The sequence below is a fragment of the Aquarana catesbeiana genome, linkage group LG04 (assembly GCF_042186555.1).
Source record: "Aquarana catesbeiana isolate 2022-GZ linkage group LG04, ASM4218655v1, whole genome shotgun sequence".
NCBI lineage: Eukaryota > Metazoa > Chordata > Amphibia > Anura > Ranidae > Aquarana > Aquarana catesbeiana.
Genome location: NC_133327.1, coordinates 515,812,226 through 515,832,062, shown reverse-complemented (window position 1 = coordinate 515,832,062; position 19,837 = coordinate 515,812,226). Strand labels below are relative to the sequence as shown.

The 19,837-nt window shown below is 39.1% G+C and overlaps 1 protein-coding gene across 10 annotated transcripts in view; it reads left to right on the top strand.

Annotated features, from left to right (window-relative positions):
• UTRN (utrophin) overlaps window positions 1–19,837 on the top strand; it is a 1,071,426-nt gene that overhangs the window by 714,893 nt on the left and 336,696 nt on the right. For all 10 annotated transcript variants that reach the window (XM_073627744.1, XM_073627752.1, XM_073627745.1 and 7 more), the window contains 2 exons: window positions 5,592–5,764; window positions 9,870–10,026. In XM_073627744.1, coding sequence (XP_073483845.1) covers window positions 5,592–5,764; window positions 9,870–10,026 — 330 coding nt within the window. The remainder of the gene's footprint in view (window positions 1–5,591; window positions 5,765–9,869; window positions 10,027–19,837) is intronic.

Here is a 19,837-nt window from a genome sequence, read left to right as displayed (position 1 = left end):
AAATGGATATGAAATGCAGCAAAACATTTTATAATATAGTCCCCATATGTAGTATGGAGAACAGTGTAAGGATTGGAGCCTGTCCTGGCTCCTGCAAAGGTACAAGAAAGAAAGGGTGACCCCTGGAAGTCGCACATCTATGGTGTCCTGCAGCAGTGAAAGGATGGAGTGGCAACCTCAGCCTAGACTCCGACCAGGCCACGCTCCCAACGCGTTTCACGCCACCCCCCGTAAAGATATATTCACTTACCTATTTTCAGTCTACTCTCTCAGGCTGTGTTTGCCAGTGGAGGCTGCAGGGGAGAGAGCACTCCACAGCCTGAAGCGGTGACGTTACCCATAGTCTTCAAAAGCCCATCCATTGTCAGCGTTCTCGCCTCATTCCTGCAGCTACGCTGGCTGACACAAGGGAGCAGAATCATGTGACTGAATTGGAGCAGCCTGAAAATAGGTAAGTATACAGATCTTTCTAATGTAGGTTAGTAAACATAGGTGTTAGTAGGGGGGAGGGGACAGTTTTAAGAGTAGTTAGGATTAATGTGGAAGTTCAGTCAAAATCTAGCTAGCTAAACCTACACCCACCTCCATCCTAAGCCTATTTTATCTAACCCTGCCACTCCAGGGCATGGCTGGATTGCTAGGTAAAAATAAAGAGAAAAAAGTCTAAAAAAAGAAAATGTATGCCGCCACCATACCTGAGCATTGGTAAGCTGTAATATACAGTATATTGCATTATTGGTTTTTAGATATGCTTTTAAATGGGCCAAATCTGACCTCCCTCTGTGGCAATAACAAGCATTGCTACAGCAACAATATTGAATTCCATTTTTTAGGAAACTTTCAATTAGCTAGATCTGATCTGCCAAATATAACATTGGCAGAGTATCACTGTGGGTGTCAATGCTCCAGTGGTTCACTGGAGGATAGGCACATGGGATCCCCACATATTGTTAAAGAGATGTCCGCCAATTCATAAGCATCTTTACAATAAGTGATGCCAACACATGTATGTAATGCGTTATCTGGACAAGGAAATTCAGTGCTTTGTATGTATTTTCAATATTATATACAGTAGTAAAAAAATAAAAACCTTATGTTTGTATTTCTTTTTAGTGAGGTAAAAATGAAATATACCATATTTATCGGCGTATAACACACGCCGGCGCATAACACGCACCCCAAGTTTAGGACGGGAATTTTAAGGAAAAAAACTTGTTAAGGAAAAAAACTTAAATGCCCATCAATGCAGCCTTATCAGTGTTCATCTGAAGCCTTGTCAGTGTCATCTGCAGCCTTGTAGTGTCATTTGCAGCCTTTCAGTGTCATTGGCAGCCTTGTCAGTGTCACTGCAGTTTTTAAATATGGCGCCGCCGAGATACACAGAGTCGGTCCTGTATCTTGACGGCTCTCGCCCGCTTTCGGCTCCTCTCGTAGTCCTGTGGGCGGAGCCAAGCGCCGCCCATCTACATACATAGCCGAGTGTACTCGGCTAGGTTCGGCTAGCTCCGCTCACAGTCACGCCCAGTCCCTGTGTTATGTCCATCATAGGGCGGGACTGGGCGTGACTGTGAGTGGAGATAGCCAAACCTAGCCGAGTACACTTGGCTATGTATGTATGTTGGCGGCGCTCGCTCCTCCGCTCACAGTCAGCGGGGGGGATCGGCACCCGCGATTTTCCCCTGATTTTAAGGGGAAAAAAGTGCGTGTTATACGCCGATAAATACGATATTTGAAAATGTTATATCTCCCACTTGCAGTTAGCAGATGGTACACTTTTTGGCACTTTTTTTTAATCACTGCTGCTGACTTATTTACTACTATGCTCTGAATAGCCTGTATAAACTGATATACTACTATTCAGGTCAATTTACAAAAACACCAACAGATTCTGGGCAAAGAGAAATAGTAATGTGACCAGAAGAGGTGGACAGGAAGTGAACAGCTGACACTGAAAGTAAACTTTCTAACTTGTGTGTGTAAAGCCCCGTACACGGGGGCGGAATGTCAGCAGACATTTGCCGGTACAAAAAATACCAGCCGACATTCTGCCCATGTGTATGTCGGTCTGTCCGATAGAAGCCGGCCTTTTGTCAGACATGCACGCTAGAAAACCAGCAGCCGACCAACTCCCGGTCTGAGTTCTCAGCCAATGGCAGAGCATAGCGATCGAAGTGTTCTGGCGGGGGGGCCGTCCCCCTGTCAGAACACAACAGCTCAGCAGGGAAGATCATTCGGCTAACCTCACGACCGGAGCTGTCTGCTTTTTTTCATGCAACCCATGGGATTGCACGAAAAAAACACTGTAGTGTGTACTAGGCTTAAAGCATCCGCCATGGGGTGTGCTGATGATAAAAAGAAGCAAGGACACACAATTAGCTCCTCAACTGCAAGTGACATATTGATATTAGAACTAATTGTTTTGTCACACTGAACATAGTGTTTCGATCCAAGGGTATGTACTGTTCTGGTTTCTGGTCATGTTTATTGGCAACTTGAAATAGATTTTTGATTACTGTTGGAATTAAATACATCTTTCCTGGAATCAGAGTTCTGAAAAAAAAACACATGGGGAAAGGACATTAGCTTTAATTCATATAGCTTGCGGTACAGTGTGTATGTGTGATTGTGTGTGCGGTTTGGCAGTGCTGCAAAGGGTGTGTACCATGTTGTTCAAATTTCAATGTAAAGGGATAAATAGGTATGAGATATTTTATTGGTTATAATTACATTGTTATGAATACAATAAACCTTTAGGGGGTGCTATAAGTGGTACCAGTAATCACTGTTGTTTTTTGTTTACTTAATTAGTACAGAGCCATAACCACTGTTGTTTTTGTTTACTTAATTAGTACAGAGCCATATAGCTTTTCATTTGGACAAAGGACAAACAAAAAGTAAGCAGGCTCTCATAGGCTTACTAAGTAGAAAGCCTAGTATGTTTGGTAGAGGCTGTGTCATTGGCATACTGACATACACAACCTGTAGTAAATGTTTACTCAATTGAATTAAGTAATTAAGAAAATTATATAAAAAATGTTGGTTCGCAAATGTGCTTACATTTGAAAAAAAACATATAAATTGACCACATGTACAGTATCTCACAAAAGTGAGTACACCCCTTAACATTTTTGTAAAAGCCTAGGCCATCTGTATGTAGTTCTTTGCCATGAGGTGCCATGTTGAGCTTCCAGTGACCAGTATGAGAGAGTGAGAGCGATAACACCAAATTTAACACACCTGCTCCCCATTCACACCTGAGACCTAACGGATCACATGACATCGGGGAGGGAAAATGGCTAATTGGGCCCAATTTGGACAATTTTGTACTCACTTTTGTTGCCAGCCGTTTAGACATTAATGGCTGTGTGTTGTTATTTTGAGGGGACAGCAAATTTACACTGTTACAAAAAAGCTGTACATTCACTACTTTATGTTGTAGCAAAGTGTAATTTCTTCAGTGTTGTCACATGAAAAGATAGAATAAAATATTTACAAAAATGTGAGGGGTGTACTCCCTTTTGTGAGATACTGTATTTCTGTTTTACTGACATAGAAATGTGTAATATGTAGTTCAATGTATACTACTGCTGAAATCTTCAAAAAACGTAATACCCTAAATACTTTATAACTTCAAAGAAAAACTTTGCAATCAGTTATGTTAGGTTGAATCACAATTAATGTAAACTAACTAACTAACATTTCAATAAATGGGACAGCTGACTGATTTTCAACAGATAAATAGCATTTTAACAATGTTTTCTCTGAAAGCATGGAAATACATACTCATATCTCCTTTTTTCTTCCCCTTTTTTGTCATGAGCTGAAAAACATTATTGGTCTCTAAACTGTACTGATAGCTAAGCATTAGTTTGTCTATCAGAGCTGCAGCTGTTGAGTCATGTCAAACAAATCTGCATGATGTGTAATTTCAAAGTTTTTCTAAATTGCGCTGGACATTTAGCTGAAAGTATAACATACAGGATCAAGCATGCTACTAAAATGTACAAATAAACTGAACACATTTAATAAAATTATATGCAAAAAATAGAAGTAATTGCCTATAACAAATTTTTTCATCCACACTAGAAAAGTGACAGCTGGGATCTTAGTGGTTGATCTATAAAACTATTTTTTTTTCTATGTTTCATTAGTATTTTTATTGTTCCATACAAAGCATAATGCAAAATGTGTTTTCCAAAACTATTACATTTGACTATAAAAGAAGGAGGTCACAGCATTGACTTGTTGGCAACAAAGCAATGTTGGTTGAATCTATCCGTGTAGGCAAATTTAGAAGAAACATTCAATAAAATCACCATGCCTGACTTCACAGAGGTTTATAAATGGAAAACACACAGTATAGCTGTCCATACTTCACGCACATACACTTCATACTGAGCATAGTTCTCCAATCTACAGCCCTGAGGACAAGCTGTGGTCTCAGCAGCATTTTATCTGGTCTCCCAAACTGGTAACCATCATCCTATCAGATATAAATGAAAGGTCATTATCATTTCTTTTTTTTTTTATTTCAAGCTTCAGAGACTAGGAGAAGTAGCATATGATGTGTGTTTACTATTCAAGTGTGTCTGTTTGGCGATACAGGGCACTTTTTCATTTTATAAGGAGCACTTTTTTTTTAATATAATTACTGCAAGTTCTTGTATTTTTACACCCATTGATTCAATTTGGTACCTGTCATCATGTGACATTTGCCATAAACAGAATTATAGGATTTTGCAAGGACTTTTTGGGAAGGACTAAAACGATGTGCTGTAAGGGGTAAAAATTGTAATTAAAACTTTAACAACAACAATGGAAATAAGAATAAGTTATTCAAACCTACTTTAGTTTCCATATCTTTGGTCAAAATATGAACATTATGTGAAACCTGTCAGCAGCTCTGAAGAAAATAGGTAAAAAATAAGGCATTTCAGAACCTTCCCCATCTTCATAAACCCGAGTGAGAGAGGATAGAACACATACTGTTTACCATTGTGAAAAAAAAAATAATGTGAATTAAGTGTGTGTATAGCCAAAACTTTTTTTTTTCTAGTTTTGGGTAAGGTAGAAAGGGTTAACACCATGGTAGTTTATTGTTTTGTTGTCTGTGTCCTGTTAGGGAGATTTCCCTTCACTTCCTTTCTCATAAATGCAACCGGAAGTGAGAGGAAAATGCTACAATATGAGAGGAATTGCCCTCTTAAGACAACTGGCTCCAGAACAAGTAATGGAAGATTTACCCTCACATCCTGTTCTGTTGACAACTTTGAAATGTATATTTCCCATCAATTTCTGTCTTGGGAACAATGGTCCTAGGAACATTAAGAGAGGGTTAACCAACTTAGCCAGGACACAAACAGCAAATTAAAAACCTTGCATAGGTTCTATCTCCAACTAAAAAAAAAAGTCTTTGCTCTGTAATAACCCATAATAATTGTCAGTCTTATAAATAAAATTGTAATTTTAGTTCTTCGTAAAATGTACCCCTCTGCGTTTGCTGATAAGGTAAATTAGCAAAACAGAACACTTTTTATTGCTTCAGTGTCCTGTAGGCTTATATACTAATGTGTCTGTCATTTTTGTTTCAGGATATTCAAGCAGAAATTGATGCCCATAATGACATTTTCAAAAGCATTGATGGAAACAGGCAGAAGATGGTGAAGGCTTTGGGAAATTCAGAGGAAGCAGCATTACTTCAGCATAGACTAGACGATATGAATCAGCGCTGGAATGATTTGAAGGCCAAGTCATCCAATATCAGGTAAATGCAATAGTACCCTTATCAACCTTAGATGTGGAGCCTACAATAACTTCCATTTATTCAGGTTTTTCTTTCTTTATTTTCACCTGTTATTCTTGTGAATAATACACTTCCACACTCCTCCCTGGAATCTATGGAGAGCTATAGTTGTAGCTAGGCTGCTTTCTTGATTTGGACTAAAAGTCTACAAACTGTCCTCATTTCTGTTACATATAGAGGCTTTCTTTTGTACTTCACAAAAGGTAGTTGGGGAGATTATAACATTGTTTGATATGTTAGTTTAGTGGACAGGAACTTGCTGTACAAAAATACTGGAATTCTGGCTTTATAAAGATATTTTTTTTCTTGGCAAATATGTACTTCGCTTAAAAAGGAAAATTAATGTATCCACCATATCTAGGATCTGGTAAGCAACAATATATTACATTTTTTGTTCTCAGGTTTAGTCAATAAAATGGACATGTCATTGAAAATCAAATTTTACCTAAATAGGGCATAGATTAGCAATACCAAAAAACATACTTTTGAGTCATCACTTTCTTTCCAGTAAAAACACTTTTTTGTCTTTGGCTAATCATGCACCGATAACATTACAGACTGAGAGCCTATTGTTCTCAATCAGACAGACCTTAGACCAGGTACACATGGGCTGAATGTTGGGAGACAGTGCCTGGTTAAAAAAAAAAAATGGCCGACATTCGGCCAGTGTGTATGTTGGCCTGTCCAACAGAAGACGGCTGTTTGGCCAGCTTCTGTCGGGTGTGCATTCTGGAAAACCAGCAACCAACCAACTCCCGATAAGCGCTATCAGCCAATGGTAGAGAGCACTGGTCGGAGTGTTCTGGTGGGGAGGTCGTCCCCCTGTCAGAACACAACACCTCAGCAAGGGAGATCACTGAACTAACCTTGCATGGTTAGTACAGCTGCTGCAACCGGAGCTGACAGTTTTGTTATGTTCAACCAGCTGGGTTGAATGAAAAAAAAAAAAACTAGTGGTGTGTACCCGGCTTTATAGTAGACCATCACCCAGAAAATCGAACTTGCTCGGCCCCACTTCTTTTCCTCACCTAGATGACAATGACATAGCTTTCTGCCCACCTGCCCTGCCAGCAGCTTCCTGAGATACATGTCGCACATCCTAGGAGGCTTTAAGACAATCTCCCTACAGTCTATTGGCCTTGCGCATGCGCAATGACGCTTCATCAAGGGGACTGGATGAGTGATCAAGAAATGACCGCTGTCCAAGATTGTGGCACAGGAAAGAAAATAGCGGGCAAGACTGTGGATACAAGGAAGGCAGCACTAGAACTCATGGGCAGGTAAGTATGCATTTTTTAAAAGCCTGCAGCTACACGCAGTATCATAATACAGGCAGTGGCGCGCATGATCGGTTTTGCTGCCACTTGACCCTGCTGACTATGGAGAATTTCTTCTTTTCTAAGAAACCAGGTCCCTGAAGAATGAAAGCAAAATAAAGATCCCTATTGATCAGCATGGTCACATGGCCATTATAGCAATTAGCAGGGGTGGTAATAGAGTAGGATAGGACCAGCTATGTGCATCAGGCACCAAGGGAGTGGGGAGGGTTTTCAAAGTTAGTTTTTTTTATGAACATGGGAATTTACCCTAAATTGATACCTGTGGAGCTTCCTTGAATTTCAGGCAAAGGATTTACATGAACTCCAAACTTCTCTCCAAGTTGTCATTAAGCCCCACCTCCCATAATGTAACTATAAAATTCCATATCTTCAGTGAGAAGTAAAGAGGAGACAGTGGTTTGTTTTGTTAATGGTAACACAAGTAAAATGCATATACACTATTGTATAAGACACCTAAAATGCACTGCCCAAAAATTGCACCTCAATTGAAACACAGTGGTGTGAAATGGGTATAACTGAGAACTGAGAGGCATAAGCTTTGTATTGCATTTTGTAGAATTCTGCCTAGACCTGTTAGTTTGCACCAATCTGCCCCAAATAGGAGTTGTAGTAAGGACTAACATATTTTAAGGCTGGGGGTTATAAATAAGGCCAGTATATTTGTTTGTATTATAGGCTAGATCCAATATCCTTCTCTTTTTTTTTTCTAAAGCTTTTAACACCTTTGTCTATTTACTCCTTCAAAAGAAATGGCACTTGGATCATAACACGTGTGATTACTGAGTCTGTGTTTGCTTGATTTGGCAGTCTGGAGTGCTAAGAAATGGTTAAATAGACTGCTGTTACTACCATAATACAAATTGAAATTCCTGTTCCCAGACAGAAATAGCAACAGATATGGCCTTTCAGCTTGGTTATATCGTCTTTAATGGATCGATATTTATAATTTTTTCATTCATAAAGTGAGAAGCTTTTAAAGCCTAAAAAATCCATGTATTCAAAGGCTGTCTTGACACCTTTCAATCTGAGAGGTAAAGTGCTGAGAGCAGTTTTGAATGTGCGATAAAATTTTCCTTTATAAAGTTCAGCTAGTTACATAGTGATGCACAAATAATGGTAAGAGTAGCTGTTACTGATCATTATCCCTAGTCAGATATTTAGAAATGGACATAGATGTACTGTATTTCATAATGTATAAATTGTGTCATCCGGATGGTGTCCCATTACTGCCACTCAGTGCATTTTTATCCTCTGCTAGCAATTTTTGAAAACTAAATAGGTTATGACTTTTAGTAGCTTTAATGCCGTTTAGTGTAGAAATGTTTCCTTTTTTATTGGCGTCAAGGTGTTAAACAGAATCTTTCACTTATCTTTACACTGTAGAACGGTGTTGGGCTTAGTTTAAACAAGAAGTATGGCCAAAGCTTTTTTGGCTATACTTCTCCTGTGGGTCACAGGAGTGCAGTTAGTTCTGCACACCTGTGACACGCTTTCAGCAGACAGCGGGCTAACATCACAGAGCCAGTCTAGGCTCTGAAAAAGATAACGACTATATGTTCTGGATCTGCCCAGAAGCCTGGACTGGCAGCTGTCTCAGCCTCTCAGCGATTGATTGATAGATTGACAGTCACTGACTCTCTGCAGCCTGAGGACTGAGAACTGAGCGATCAGCAGTATTTGAACGCTCAGTTCTTGGTCTTAGAGGCGATGGGGGACAGCTGCAGCTGGAATTGGTGCTGTAAACATCTGGGTAAGTATGATTTTTTTTTTTGCAATTCCCAAACTTCTGTTTTAAGTAACCTTCAGTACAGCATTCAGCCTCATCATATTTAAGTCTGTCATGGGCTTTGACAGCCTGCAGTCAGCAGAGCTAGATACTGCACCAGTGCCTCCCAGGCACTCAAAAATGCCAGCATTAAACACATGCGAGCCAATTGCCCAGTGTGCCCTAAAAGAAGGATCTACCTCTGTATAACGGTTAGCATTGATTAGACTTCACAAAGAAAGAATTTACCCTGTAAAAACTATAAAGTGTATAGTTGTCTAAATAGCACAAAAGGAAATTACAATATGTCCAACTTGTACCTTCTCCTATATGATCCTGAGATCAGTTTACTGTACTGAGATAGCTTTAAAAAAATGATCAATTGTCCTTGTTTCTCCCATGCAACATTTTTGTGAAAGAGAAACTGCTGAAACAGAGTTCAAGGCAACTTGCTGCTCAGGTGTAAAGTGGAGTTTCTACTTTTGTTTGTTAGTTAACCACTTATGGGTTTTAGTTGGATGTCTTTCTTCACCCACTGTAACATATTTAAAGATGCTTACCTGACCAACAGATGTTTACTGTGTTGGCCGATTCATACAAAGCAGTCTAGTTCCTCTGAAGTTACAGTAGGAGAATGTTTGACTTGTCCCAATTGAACATTCTTATGTGAGTCCTTTCCATTTCACTATTTGCTAGCTTTGAGGTATCAAAATAAACAAAGTGTGTATGCCGCTTGTACCCATGGATGTACAGAAGTTAACGTCTTTGGATTTCCTTTTCTATTCTGATGGGTCCTCTAGACAGACTGTGAAATTATAGCTCTTTAGTTTAGGTTACTGTAACAGTCTTTGAATTTTACAAGCCAGACTTTTCCAGACCTCCAAGACTGGTGGTCATCAAAAACCTGTTTCAAGCTGCGAAGACCTGTTTAACTTTTGACCTTTGATATGTGTCACTGCAGAACCCACTTGGAGGCAAGTGCTGATAAATGGAATCGCTTGCTAAAATCCTTGGAAGAACTGATTGGTTGGTTAGATGTCAGAAATGAAGAGATAAAAAAGCAAATGCCTGTTGGTGGAGATGTTCCCACTGTACAACAACAGTATGACTTCTGCAAGGTAAGTGTCAGAAGCTTGGCTTCAAATACTCAGTGAGGTTGATTTACTAAAGAACTAGAGGCTGTTAATTGGTAAATTTAGGAAAGTGTTTACTTTGACTACCCAGGCTAGCCTAGAAAAATTCAGTTTAAAAAAAAAAAAAAATTCCCTTGCACATAATTGAGTGTTCAAAATGAATGTAGGTTAACCTTATTTACTAACATTAAATTTGCTAAGTACAATCACTTTTTACAATCAAACAATCACAGCCTCTACCTCTTCTAGTAAATTACCTTTTGTAGGAAAAAGTACTTTTTATAATCTTTATTTCTTCAGTCAAATTAAATATTGTAAGTGGCCTACATATCCACAATATCCTTGTTCTTGGAATGTCTTTTAAAGGCAAATCCACTTCGCACTACAAGTGCCCTGCAAGTTCACTTGGAAGTGCAGTCGCTGTAGTTCTGAAGGGAAGATCTGAAATGTGGGGAAGCTCTGCTGGTTTCTATCATCTAATCATGTACAAACAAAAATGCTGTTTTTTTATTTCCCCCTCAGATCTACAGTGACTGCATTTCCAGGTGCACTTAAAAGTGCACTTGCAGTGCAGAGTGGATTTGCCTTTAGTAAATAAACCCCTATGTGTTACATATGTAGATATCCTGATGGTTCTAAAATAGGTTTGATAGTTCTAAAATAGGTTTCAAGTAGGTTTCCTCTGCTTTCTAAGGGAATTGACAGCTTAGCAGTTAAATTGCATCGTGTAATGGCTAATTCATTGCCTATGCAGATGCAGGATGTTGACAGGCTTTAGTGTCTACTGTTGAATAAAAGCAGATTCTTTTGCTCTTTGTCTGATTGTCTCTCAGGGAGTATTAAGAAGCATTTTATAGAGCCCCTCACTCTTTTTGCTAGCTGGAGACTAGAAGCAGGCAAATGAGGACTTCTGGATCCATGGTATGTTCTCAAAGAACTGGGACCCATACAGGCTAGCCACCTGTAAAATGGTAACGCCACATAAAAACACTGCATAAACATTAGGAATTTGCATTAATAATTGTATATGTGTCAGGGTCTTTTACTTAGGTAATAGTGCAGGTTTCCTTTAATCTTTTTATTAGTAAACTTTTGAAAATCAATGTAGTCACACTTTTGTGCAAGTCAAAACCCGATTTCTTTATTGTACAGTACAGGTTCCTTTAGGTCTTGACCACAGGTTATATGCTGCCACCTTCAGGTAAGGACGCTGGTAAACATAGTTTTTAGGACAGCCTATATACTGTAACACCTCCCACTCCCATCAATCCTCAATTTTTTGCTAGTGTACTTAGGTGATGGACAACCTCTCTTTACTGAGAGCAAGTTCCTGGCTTATGATTCTAATTATAATAGAAGATTGAAGGCTATGCCTAATTCTTCACATGGATATGTCCTTTCTCCGCCTCGCTGCATCAACATCGCTGAGGGTTGCAACTTCCAGACTGGTCACTCCTCTACAGTGCCTAAGAGAATTGTTTGCCAGACTTTGCCACATATTAGACAGGCCTGTAATGTTGCCTTGGAGCCTTCAACCTTAATTAGGTAGGGGGCCAGGGAGGTTTGACTGATGTTTTTTTTTTTTTTATAAAGGGTACTTTAAATACATTATCCTCAATGTTTATGCAATGCTAAATAAAAAATACTGTTTTTATTAATGAGAACATTTTAATGTTTTACTATAAAGAAAATTAGGTGCAGATAGGGCAGGAGAATAGGCCACTTTAGAACCTTCAGTCTTTTTATTTGTTGAAAAATATTCCAGTGTCAGTCAGTTAGAACTGGATATTGTCAAGTAAGGTTTGGGAAAGTATCTAAAGAATTATGACCTTTCTTACTAGACATAGTCCTTCTATATTTCTTTTATTGTGGATCACACAATTTTTTGGCAGCCCATGAAGGAATCAGTTTTTTTGTTCTAGAATGAACAAAAACCTGACCCATTTCCCCATCCACACATTCGCAGTGGATGAGGGAATCCTCAGTGCTGAGTTATTGTATTGTGGCAGAAGAGAGGCTAACCCATTGTCACCATACACTGATCAGTGACGCAAGGTTTAGCCTGCAGAGCTGATCTAGTGGGGAAAATCGGACATGGCAGTTGTACAGAAGTGAATTGGTAGATCAACTTCTATACAATCTCCCTGCCCATACATGGATTGAAATTTGCCCATCCTGTTGAAGCAGCTGAATTTTGATCCATGTATAGCTGGCTTTTACCTGTCCTTAGAACATTTGTTTTATTTAGACACCCAGTTGTAATAAAAAATGTTTGTCTTTAAACCAGTCAGGTATTTAATATACGTGAGTTTAAACACTCTAAAAAAATTGATTAATAGTGAGCAGTAGTTTTCAGTATTATTTAATAATATTCTGAGAGGTTTGTGGTCTTGGTTTCACACCTATATGAAACAAAATTAAAATACTGTCTTGAAACAGTTTTTCATTGAGTATTACTTGCAGACATTTAGAAGAGATCTCTGTATACCCTTTCCTTTTTGAGAATTGCCCCCCTTTGGTGAAGGGTAATACTAATTTGTAGTATTTCCTCAGCATCAAGCGAAGAACTGCTATAAATAGATTTTTGGCGAAACTCTGTGTTTGTATTCCAGACATAGACTTGCAAAGTTGAAAGTACCACAAGAGAAAGCAATATGAATTTGATGAGGGCTAGTGAAATTTTATTCTGAAGAGTTAACCAAATTTTGATTAAGCCTGTTCTGCTTTTTTGACTCGGGCATTACAAATCTCATTATACAGTGTGCTACTTTGCAAACAACAAATGCAAACTCTGGGCAAAAAGTACTGAGCGGACATATTATAGTTTTATTAATTTCAGACTTTTTTGTAGTAATTTAACAAGGTTATTCATCATTGTAGTAAATGGAAGTGGAATGGGATGTGATTATCTATTAAAAGCACACAGCTCAGCCTTTCCAATAGTTTTTTTTTTTTTTGCCATTCTGCCTCTGAAAGTAGCATTTGCTGTGATGGTGTATATACTTGAATGTGATATAAGGCGTTTCATTAACTCTTTTTGAGCCCACTGAATTATTTTCTGTTACTTTTTGGTAAACATTCTTAAAGAGGAAGTAAACCCTGATGGGTTTTACTTCTTCTTTATTTCCCTGCAAAGGTAAAGCATAATGGGCTACTATGCATCGCATAGTAGCCCATTATGTGTCACTTACCTGAAACTGAAGCCTGTGATGTCACCGCTGTCCCCACTAGCAGCGAGTGTCCATCTTCACCCCTCTTCCTTCCGGGGCTGCGAACTCCGGCTCTGTGACTGGCCAGAGTCGTGTGATGTCACTCCCGCGCATGCTCCCTTTAGAAACGGCACGATCTGCCCTTTCTAAAGTGCACATATGCCGTAAACATAAAAAAAAAACACAGAAAAGTAACCCAGCGCCAGTGGTGGGCCACCCAGAGAGTTTAAAACAAAACATGTAAAATAGATATGTTAACTATGCCATCTATTAGGACAATGTGAATATATACTTTGCATAATACATACACAAAAGTGAAAGAGGAAACCAAAAAGTACAAAATAAAAAATAAAAATAAAAAATAATAACCCGTGCTGCCAGACAAACTGTAACTGGTGGAAACAGATCAGGAAAAAAAACATATATATAGTCCAGCGCTCAGGATATTGTTAAGAAGCAAACTGCGACAAGCATAAAAGTTTTTGGGTGTTTTAATAAACCAGTAATAAGCCAATAATAAACAATGGTCTAAAATAACAGTAATAACTGCTAATGAAACCAGGTTCAGAAGTCCTGTTGTGGAAAAGAACGCATTGTTGCAAAAAAACACAATAACACAGTATATAAAAAAAGTTAAAAACCAAAGTCTCTTGATAGTATTAAAATTCAACTAAACATCAATAAGGGGACAGGAGCATTGAACAGCAGGAGGCTAACACAGGAGATCCATCCAATGAAGACCTACAGAGACCACTGGGTGAAGTAATAAAAGTGCGGAGCTTCACACTTCCACACCGCGGCCACCTCATCATCCACCTGAGCCAGTGAATCCATCTACATGGCGCTAACTTTCCCATTGTATGAGGCAGCTTTGAGCACTTCTACCTGGCTGTGAGTACTCTTGGCTTACCCCCATCATCTTGCCTATTGTCACCTGCTTTGAGACGAAGTGTTGCTTTTATTACTTCACCCAGTGGTCTCTGTAGGTCTTCATTGGATGGATCTCCTGTGTTAGCCTCCTGCTGTTCAATGCTCCTGTCCCCTTATTGATGTTTGATTGAATTTTAATACTATCAAGAGACTTTGGTTTTTAACTTTTTTTATATACTGTGTTATTGTGTTTTTTTGCAACAATGCGTTCTTTTCCACAACAGGACTTCTGAACCTGGTTTCATTAGCAGTTATTACTGTTATTTTAGACCATTGTTTATTATTGGCTCATTACTGGTTTATTAAAACAACCAAAAACTTTTATGCTTGTCGCAGTTTGCTTCTTAACAATATCCTGAGCGCTGGACTATATATATGTTTTTTTTTTTTTTATGCCGTAAACATCGGCGCACGGCTTTATTGTAAATATCTCCTAAACCGTGGAGGTTTAGGAGATATTTACAGCACCTACGGGTAAGCCTTAATATAGGCTTACCTGTAGGTAAAAGTGGTTGTACAGGGTGTACAACCACTTTAAAGCAGACGTTCATTAAAGTTATACTTTTTTTAAATACATATGCAGTATACTGTATATACTGTTATCATCCAAAGGATTTTTTTTATCGTGTTCACCCAGTCTTGTGATTTATACACGTCTGCAACACTGCACAGCCAGGTGGGTTACAAATGTGTTTCCTTTATCAGCAGTTGATAATCCAATGTCTCCTTTTTTTCCTTCAGCTTGTCAATTAAGAAATAAAGCTGACACATCTCCTCTGTTCATTTAGCAGAGAGGTGATCTAGCAATCAATAAAACTGAACTGGGGATGAGAAGAGTGCCATTCATTGAAATTACTAAATGGTGCTTATTGTCCAAAAAGAAAGAGTTATTGCCCACATCCCTAAACTGGATACATTGCAAACAGGGGAAGTTTTCATCTAAATTGGACTTTAAGGGGCAGTACTCTTCTACAGATCAAGACTATGAATATAAAAATATTATTTTATTTGAAAAAGGTTAAAAGTAGGATATACAATGCAAAGAGTGTACAGGATGCAAATACAAAGATATGAAAAGATACAATACAGTTGGAGACAACCACTGCTCTGTTGGATAAATAAAGCAACAGAGATGAACGAACGCGTTTCGAGTTAGCGATATTTGTTCTCTTCTTCAGGGGTAGGTGGTTAGACACAGGACGTAAATACGTCTATAATTGATAAAAGACAGGTATAAGAATATACGCATTTTGAAACAAGCATAACATCAAAAATTCAGTCAAACAATTTGTGTGAATCCAATGACAATGAAACTTGTATAAAAAATCAGTGATCTTGCGTTAAAACATTTGGAAAAAATGCTGCTGCCTTAAGCCAACCAGTTCGGGTCCAGAGAAATGGGTACACCCAGGAGAGGCAACCCATGGCCCAGGATGGTCACTCACAGAGGGCGTTCCAACTCGAGCACCAATGGGAATACCCCACGTATGGCCAAAGCGAAAAATATCGCTAGAGACAAAAAAGGGGGGATATAAGTATAGTGTTCGTACCAAAATGAGGGACCTTTGCATTGAAATTCCTATATAAGTGTCTGTTCGGAGCATACATACCTAGCTTGTTTCTGGATAATACAGGAACAGGAGAGGGCTAGAGGTCAGAAATGGCTAACTTCAGATGTTTGGAGTCTGTGTGCCCAGATGAAAGTTAAAGGGGCCTATGGAGGGGGAACATAAAAAAGGACACCATCAGGTCACGGAGTGATATGCATAAATATGCACCCCTGTGATGGTACCTATCTTTCAGTATCTATATATATGTAGTAGTAATACCCCCCCCCCCCCAGCATAACGGGATAGTTCCAAAAGGATTACCTTGGTTAGGGCTCAGTTCAGGTGTAGTCCCGTCTGACCTGGGTGTGCAGCCTAAAATGATGTTGGAACGGACATCATTTTATGGGGTTGATGGAGATCACATGGACCAATCCTAGTGGTGGCGTGGGGAGGAGCTCACGATCAAAGAGTGCCCCCTGAGTCCCTGTCGCGAAAGCACCTCCGCCACGACTTCCTGATGGAAAAAGGATGTCTGGCGTCACATGGATGCCGGATGGGGCATGGTGACGTCATATGACAGCACACCAGACGTGACGTAATGGCGATGCTGTCCCGCGTCGGCGGCTCACGGCCCACGTCTGGAGTCACAGCAACCAGGAAAACCTAGCTCAACAAAACCAATCAAAGAATGCCGGACACGTCATGGAATGGCGTGAACAGCCCCCATGCGTGGAGTGAGGGACCTACTGGGCGGGTGCTGTGGTGTACCACATCATCCATACCCAGACCGGAATGGCTAAATGGCAGAAAAACATAAGAGTGTGTATTTAGCGGAATTCCACAATAAAAGCCCATTCACATCTGTTTGTCTTGGTGTGATGTGTTAACATCACAAGTTGGAGTTGATTTACTAAAGGCAAATCAACTGCATTTTTTAAATTGCAGTGGCACTCTGCAAGTGCAGTTGCCCCAGAGCTTAGTAAATGAGGTAAAGCTTCACTTTACAAAGAACAACCACTCACATGCAAGGGAAAAAAATTGCATTTTTGTTGCACATGATTGGATGACAGAAGCCAGCAGAGCTTCCCCTTGTTTAATAAGCTCTGGAGCAACTGCACATGCAAAATTGCACAGAAAATTTGACTTTAGGAAATCAACTCCTTTGCATCAAGGCAATTTATTAGTATTGAATAGGCTACCAGTGCACAAGATTGAACAACAAAAAGTACCTACAGTATTATATAAAGTTTTGGAAGCAGCTCCCCTCATTTAATATGATATAGGCACCTTTTTCACAACTCTCCCAGGATCCATACAACTGTGGGGTTTTTTACTTCAAAAAAGTACCTGCAGTTTTTGCAGCACATCACAAGCCAATGGCGGGTGCATTGGATGACATTCAAAATGGAATGTGCATTACCACAATGAACAGTGTGAATGGACCCTAACAAAGAAATACATGATATAGTATGGAAAGGTGAGTGCAGTGTGCAAATTGAAATTCCCTATTTTTGCAAGTCCACTGATTTACTGTTTGATTGTACCTACCTTGATTGTATTAAGATGTACTCAGGATCAATCTGTTGAACATATTGTGATCAGCAGTATTGAGCTGTTTGTCTGTGGCCTTATCTGTGTTCCATGCTGACAGCCTATAGCCTTCATTATCTAATTTACAGTATTTAGCGCTGATGCTGGAATCTCTCTTGGCTGGCTCCCAAACATAAGAACATTTCATTCATTCCCTGTGGTCCTATAAATATATAGGAATTATTGCTGAAATTGTAAAGGCCTAATGTTATGCACTGATACAAAAAAAAATGCTAATTGCCACTAAAATCACAGGGGTTGATTTACTAACGTAGTAGAGGCTTTGTGTGGCAAAGTGAATGTTCACCTTGAAAAGGAGAAGTTAGTAAATAAAATGAACCCGTGCTCATTTTGAATACCAATTATGTGCAAGGGAATAAAAAAAAGATTTTTGCTAGCACATGATTTGTTTGTTGGAATGCATGGCTTGACCTTATTTATTACGTTCAGTGACTAATCATATTGCAAAATTAAATATAGCATTAAAATGGTTTTGTTGTGTCTGTCTACGAAGTGTGACCCTAACAGAAATTAAGAGCTGTCCTGTTCACTCTGGACTAAGAAACATCTCTATGTTGTGGAGATGAGCAAAGGGGGAGAGAGTCTGTAGATTAGCAAAAGACAATTTGTCTACCCAATAGGACATTTGGAGCCAAGTGTGTTTCTGCTAAGATCAAAACATATTTTTATAAACTTACAGAGGTGAAACAAGTAGAATTGTACATGAATTACAGCAACAATTTTTTTGCCCTGACGCACAAGGTTGAATTCACTGGACAATATAATATATTATTTTTCAACTTAACCAGTTACTCTACAACACAAAAATGTGTCTTCACCTTTCCTTTCTCTTTAAATGCATTGACAGTTGGATTGTTTAGTGGGTTCTCTGTATGAATGTTACATCTTGCTTTTTCAGACTTTCTCTTTTGTACTTGTGTTTAACATTTCCAGATGCAGCTTAAAACACAAGTTCAATGTTCTCGCGTGTCGCTTGAACACTAAAGCTGTTTTATGTCTGCAGAGGCAATTCCCTGATTGTACATAACTGATCCACCAGTGCCTGAGTTGTATACATCTTGTTTTATGTGGGGAGTTGATTTTTTTCTTAAACATGCTGTAAATGAGCTACAGATTTTGTGCGAGCGCACAGTCTTTAAATTATGCCTAAGCTGAGCATTGTAAATTGGCACTGTGAGTTATCTATGCTGACAAACATGATCAGAAATATTACTTTCACTACTCCTCATATCCATCATTTTTTTTTATTTTAGGCTAGGTTCACATCTCAGCTGGATGCGGCTCACAGCAGGAGTCCGATGTGTCCCTGTTTTGTTTCAGGGATTAATTTTAGCCTGAATTTGGCCCTTAAATGGAGCCAAAGATTCACAGGACTCTGTGCAAGCCACTCCACAGCCGCAATGGAGATATGTGAACCGGCTCCATGGAGAGCCGTTCACAATCTCCTGTCATGCGAATTAGATGCGGGGAAACCGCATCCAATTCGCACTAGTGTGAACCCAGCTTTATAGTTGCAGTGACATGTGCCATTGAAACCACTGTATACACGTATGTATGTTGTGATCATCTGTTTAATATGCATACTTGTAGAACTGTTATTAAAATTATTAATGGTATTGTGCACCATAGCGAATTCAAGCCTCATTTTAGAATTTCAAGTATGTGTTTGAGCCTAGTGGGGGGGTTATCTGACAAACATGTACAAATATTATATAAGCATTTAAATAGTGCCAACAATTTACACAGAACTTTTGCATACTTGTACATTTGGATCAGTCCCCGCTCTCAAGGATCTCACATCCAGACATCCACTCATACTGGAGCAAATCTAGGCATAAGCCAACTAACCTAACAAGATTGTCTTTTGGAGTGCAGAGAAACCCATGAAAGCACAAGGAGAACTTGTAAGTCAGGGGTCTAGAAAAAAAAAAAAACGGTGGTTCAATTGGCATAGGTGCCCAAAGTTGTTTCTTTATTTTACCAAATAAAATGTGTTTCATTGCTTTATATTGCCACTTCTTCAATTCAGGTTCATGACATTAATGTCCGCTGGTAGAAGTTCCGTAGGGTACAATAGGTGTTTGAACAAAATTCAAAAGCATAAAAAGAAAACATGAAGCATATTAAAATCAGATAAAATGTAATAAAAAAATTCAAAGAAAAGGTGTGTTGAAGTATAACAATATAGGGCCCCCCCAAAAAATCAGACATATCCAAGATAGTGTAACTACAAGTAATGGGCCATCATAACGGAAATATCTCATTGCTGGCACCTGCGTGGAGTGCATGTTTGGAAATAATGTAGATGCACCGAATGGGTTTTTAGTGCCGAAACTGATACTGAAAATGAAAAATACACTAGGCCGAAAACCGAAACCAATAACGAAAATGACCGATACTGAAAATGACTGTTTTTAAAAAATATTTTTATACAGGAGATGGTCAGAGACTGCAGACATAGTACATGAGATGGTCAGAGACTGCAGACATGGTACA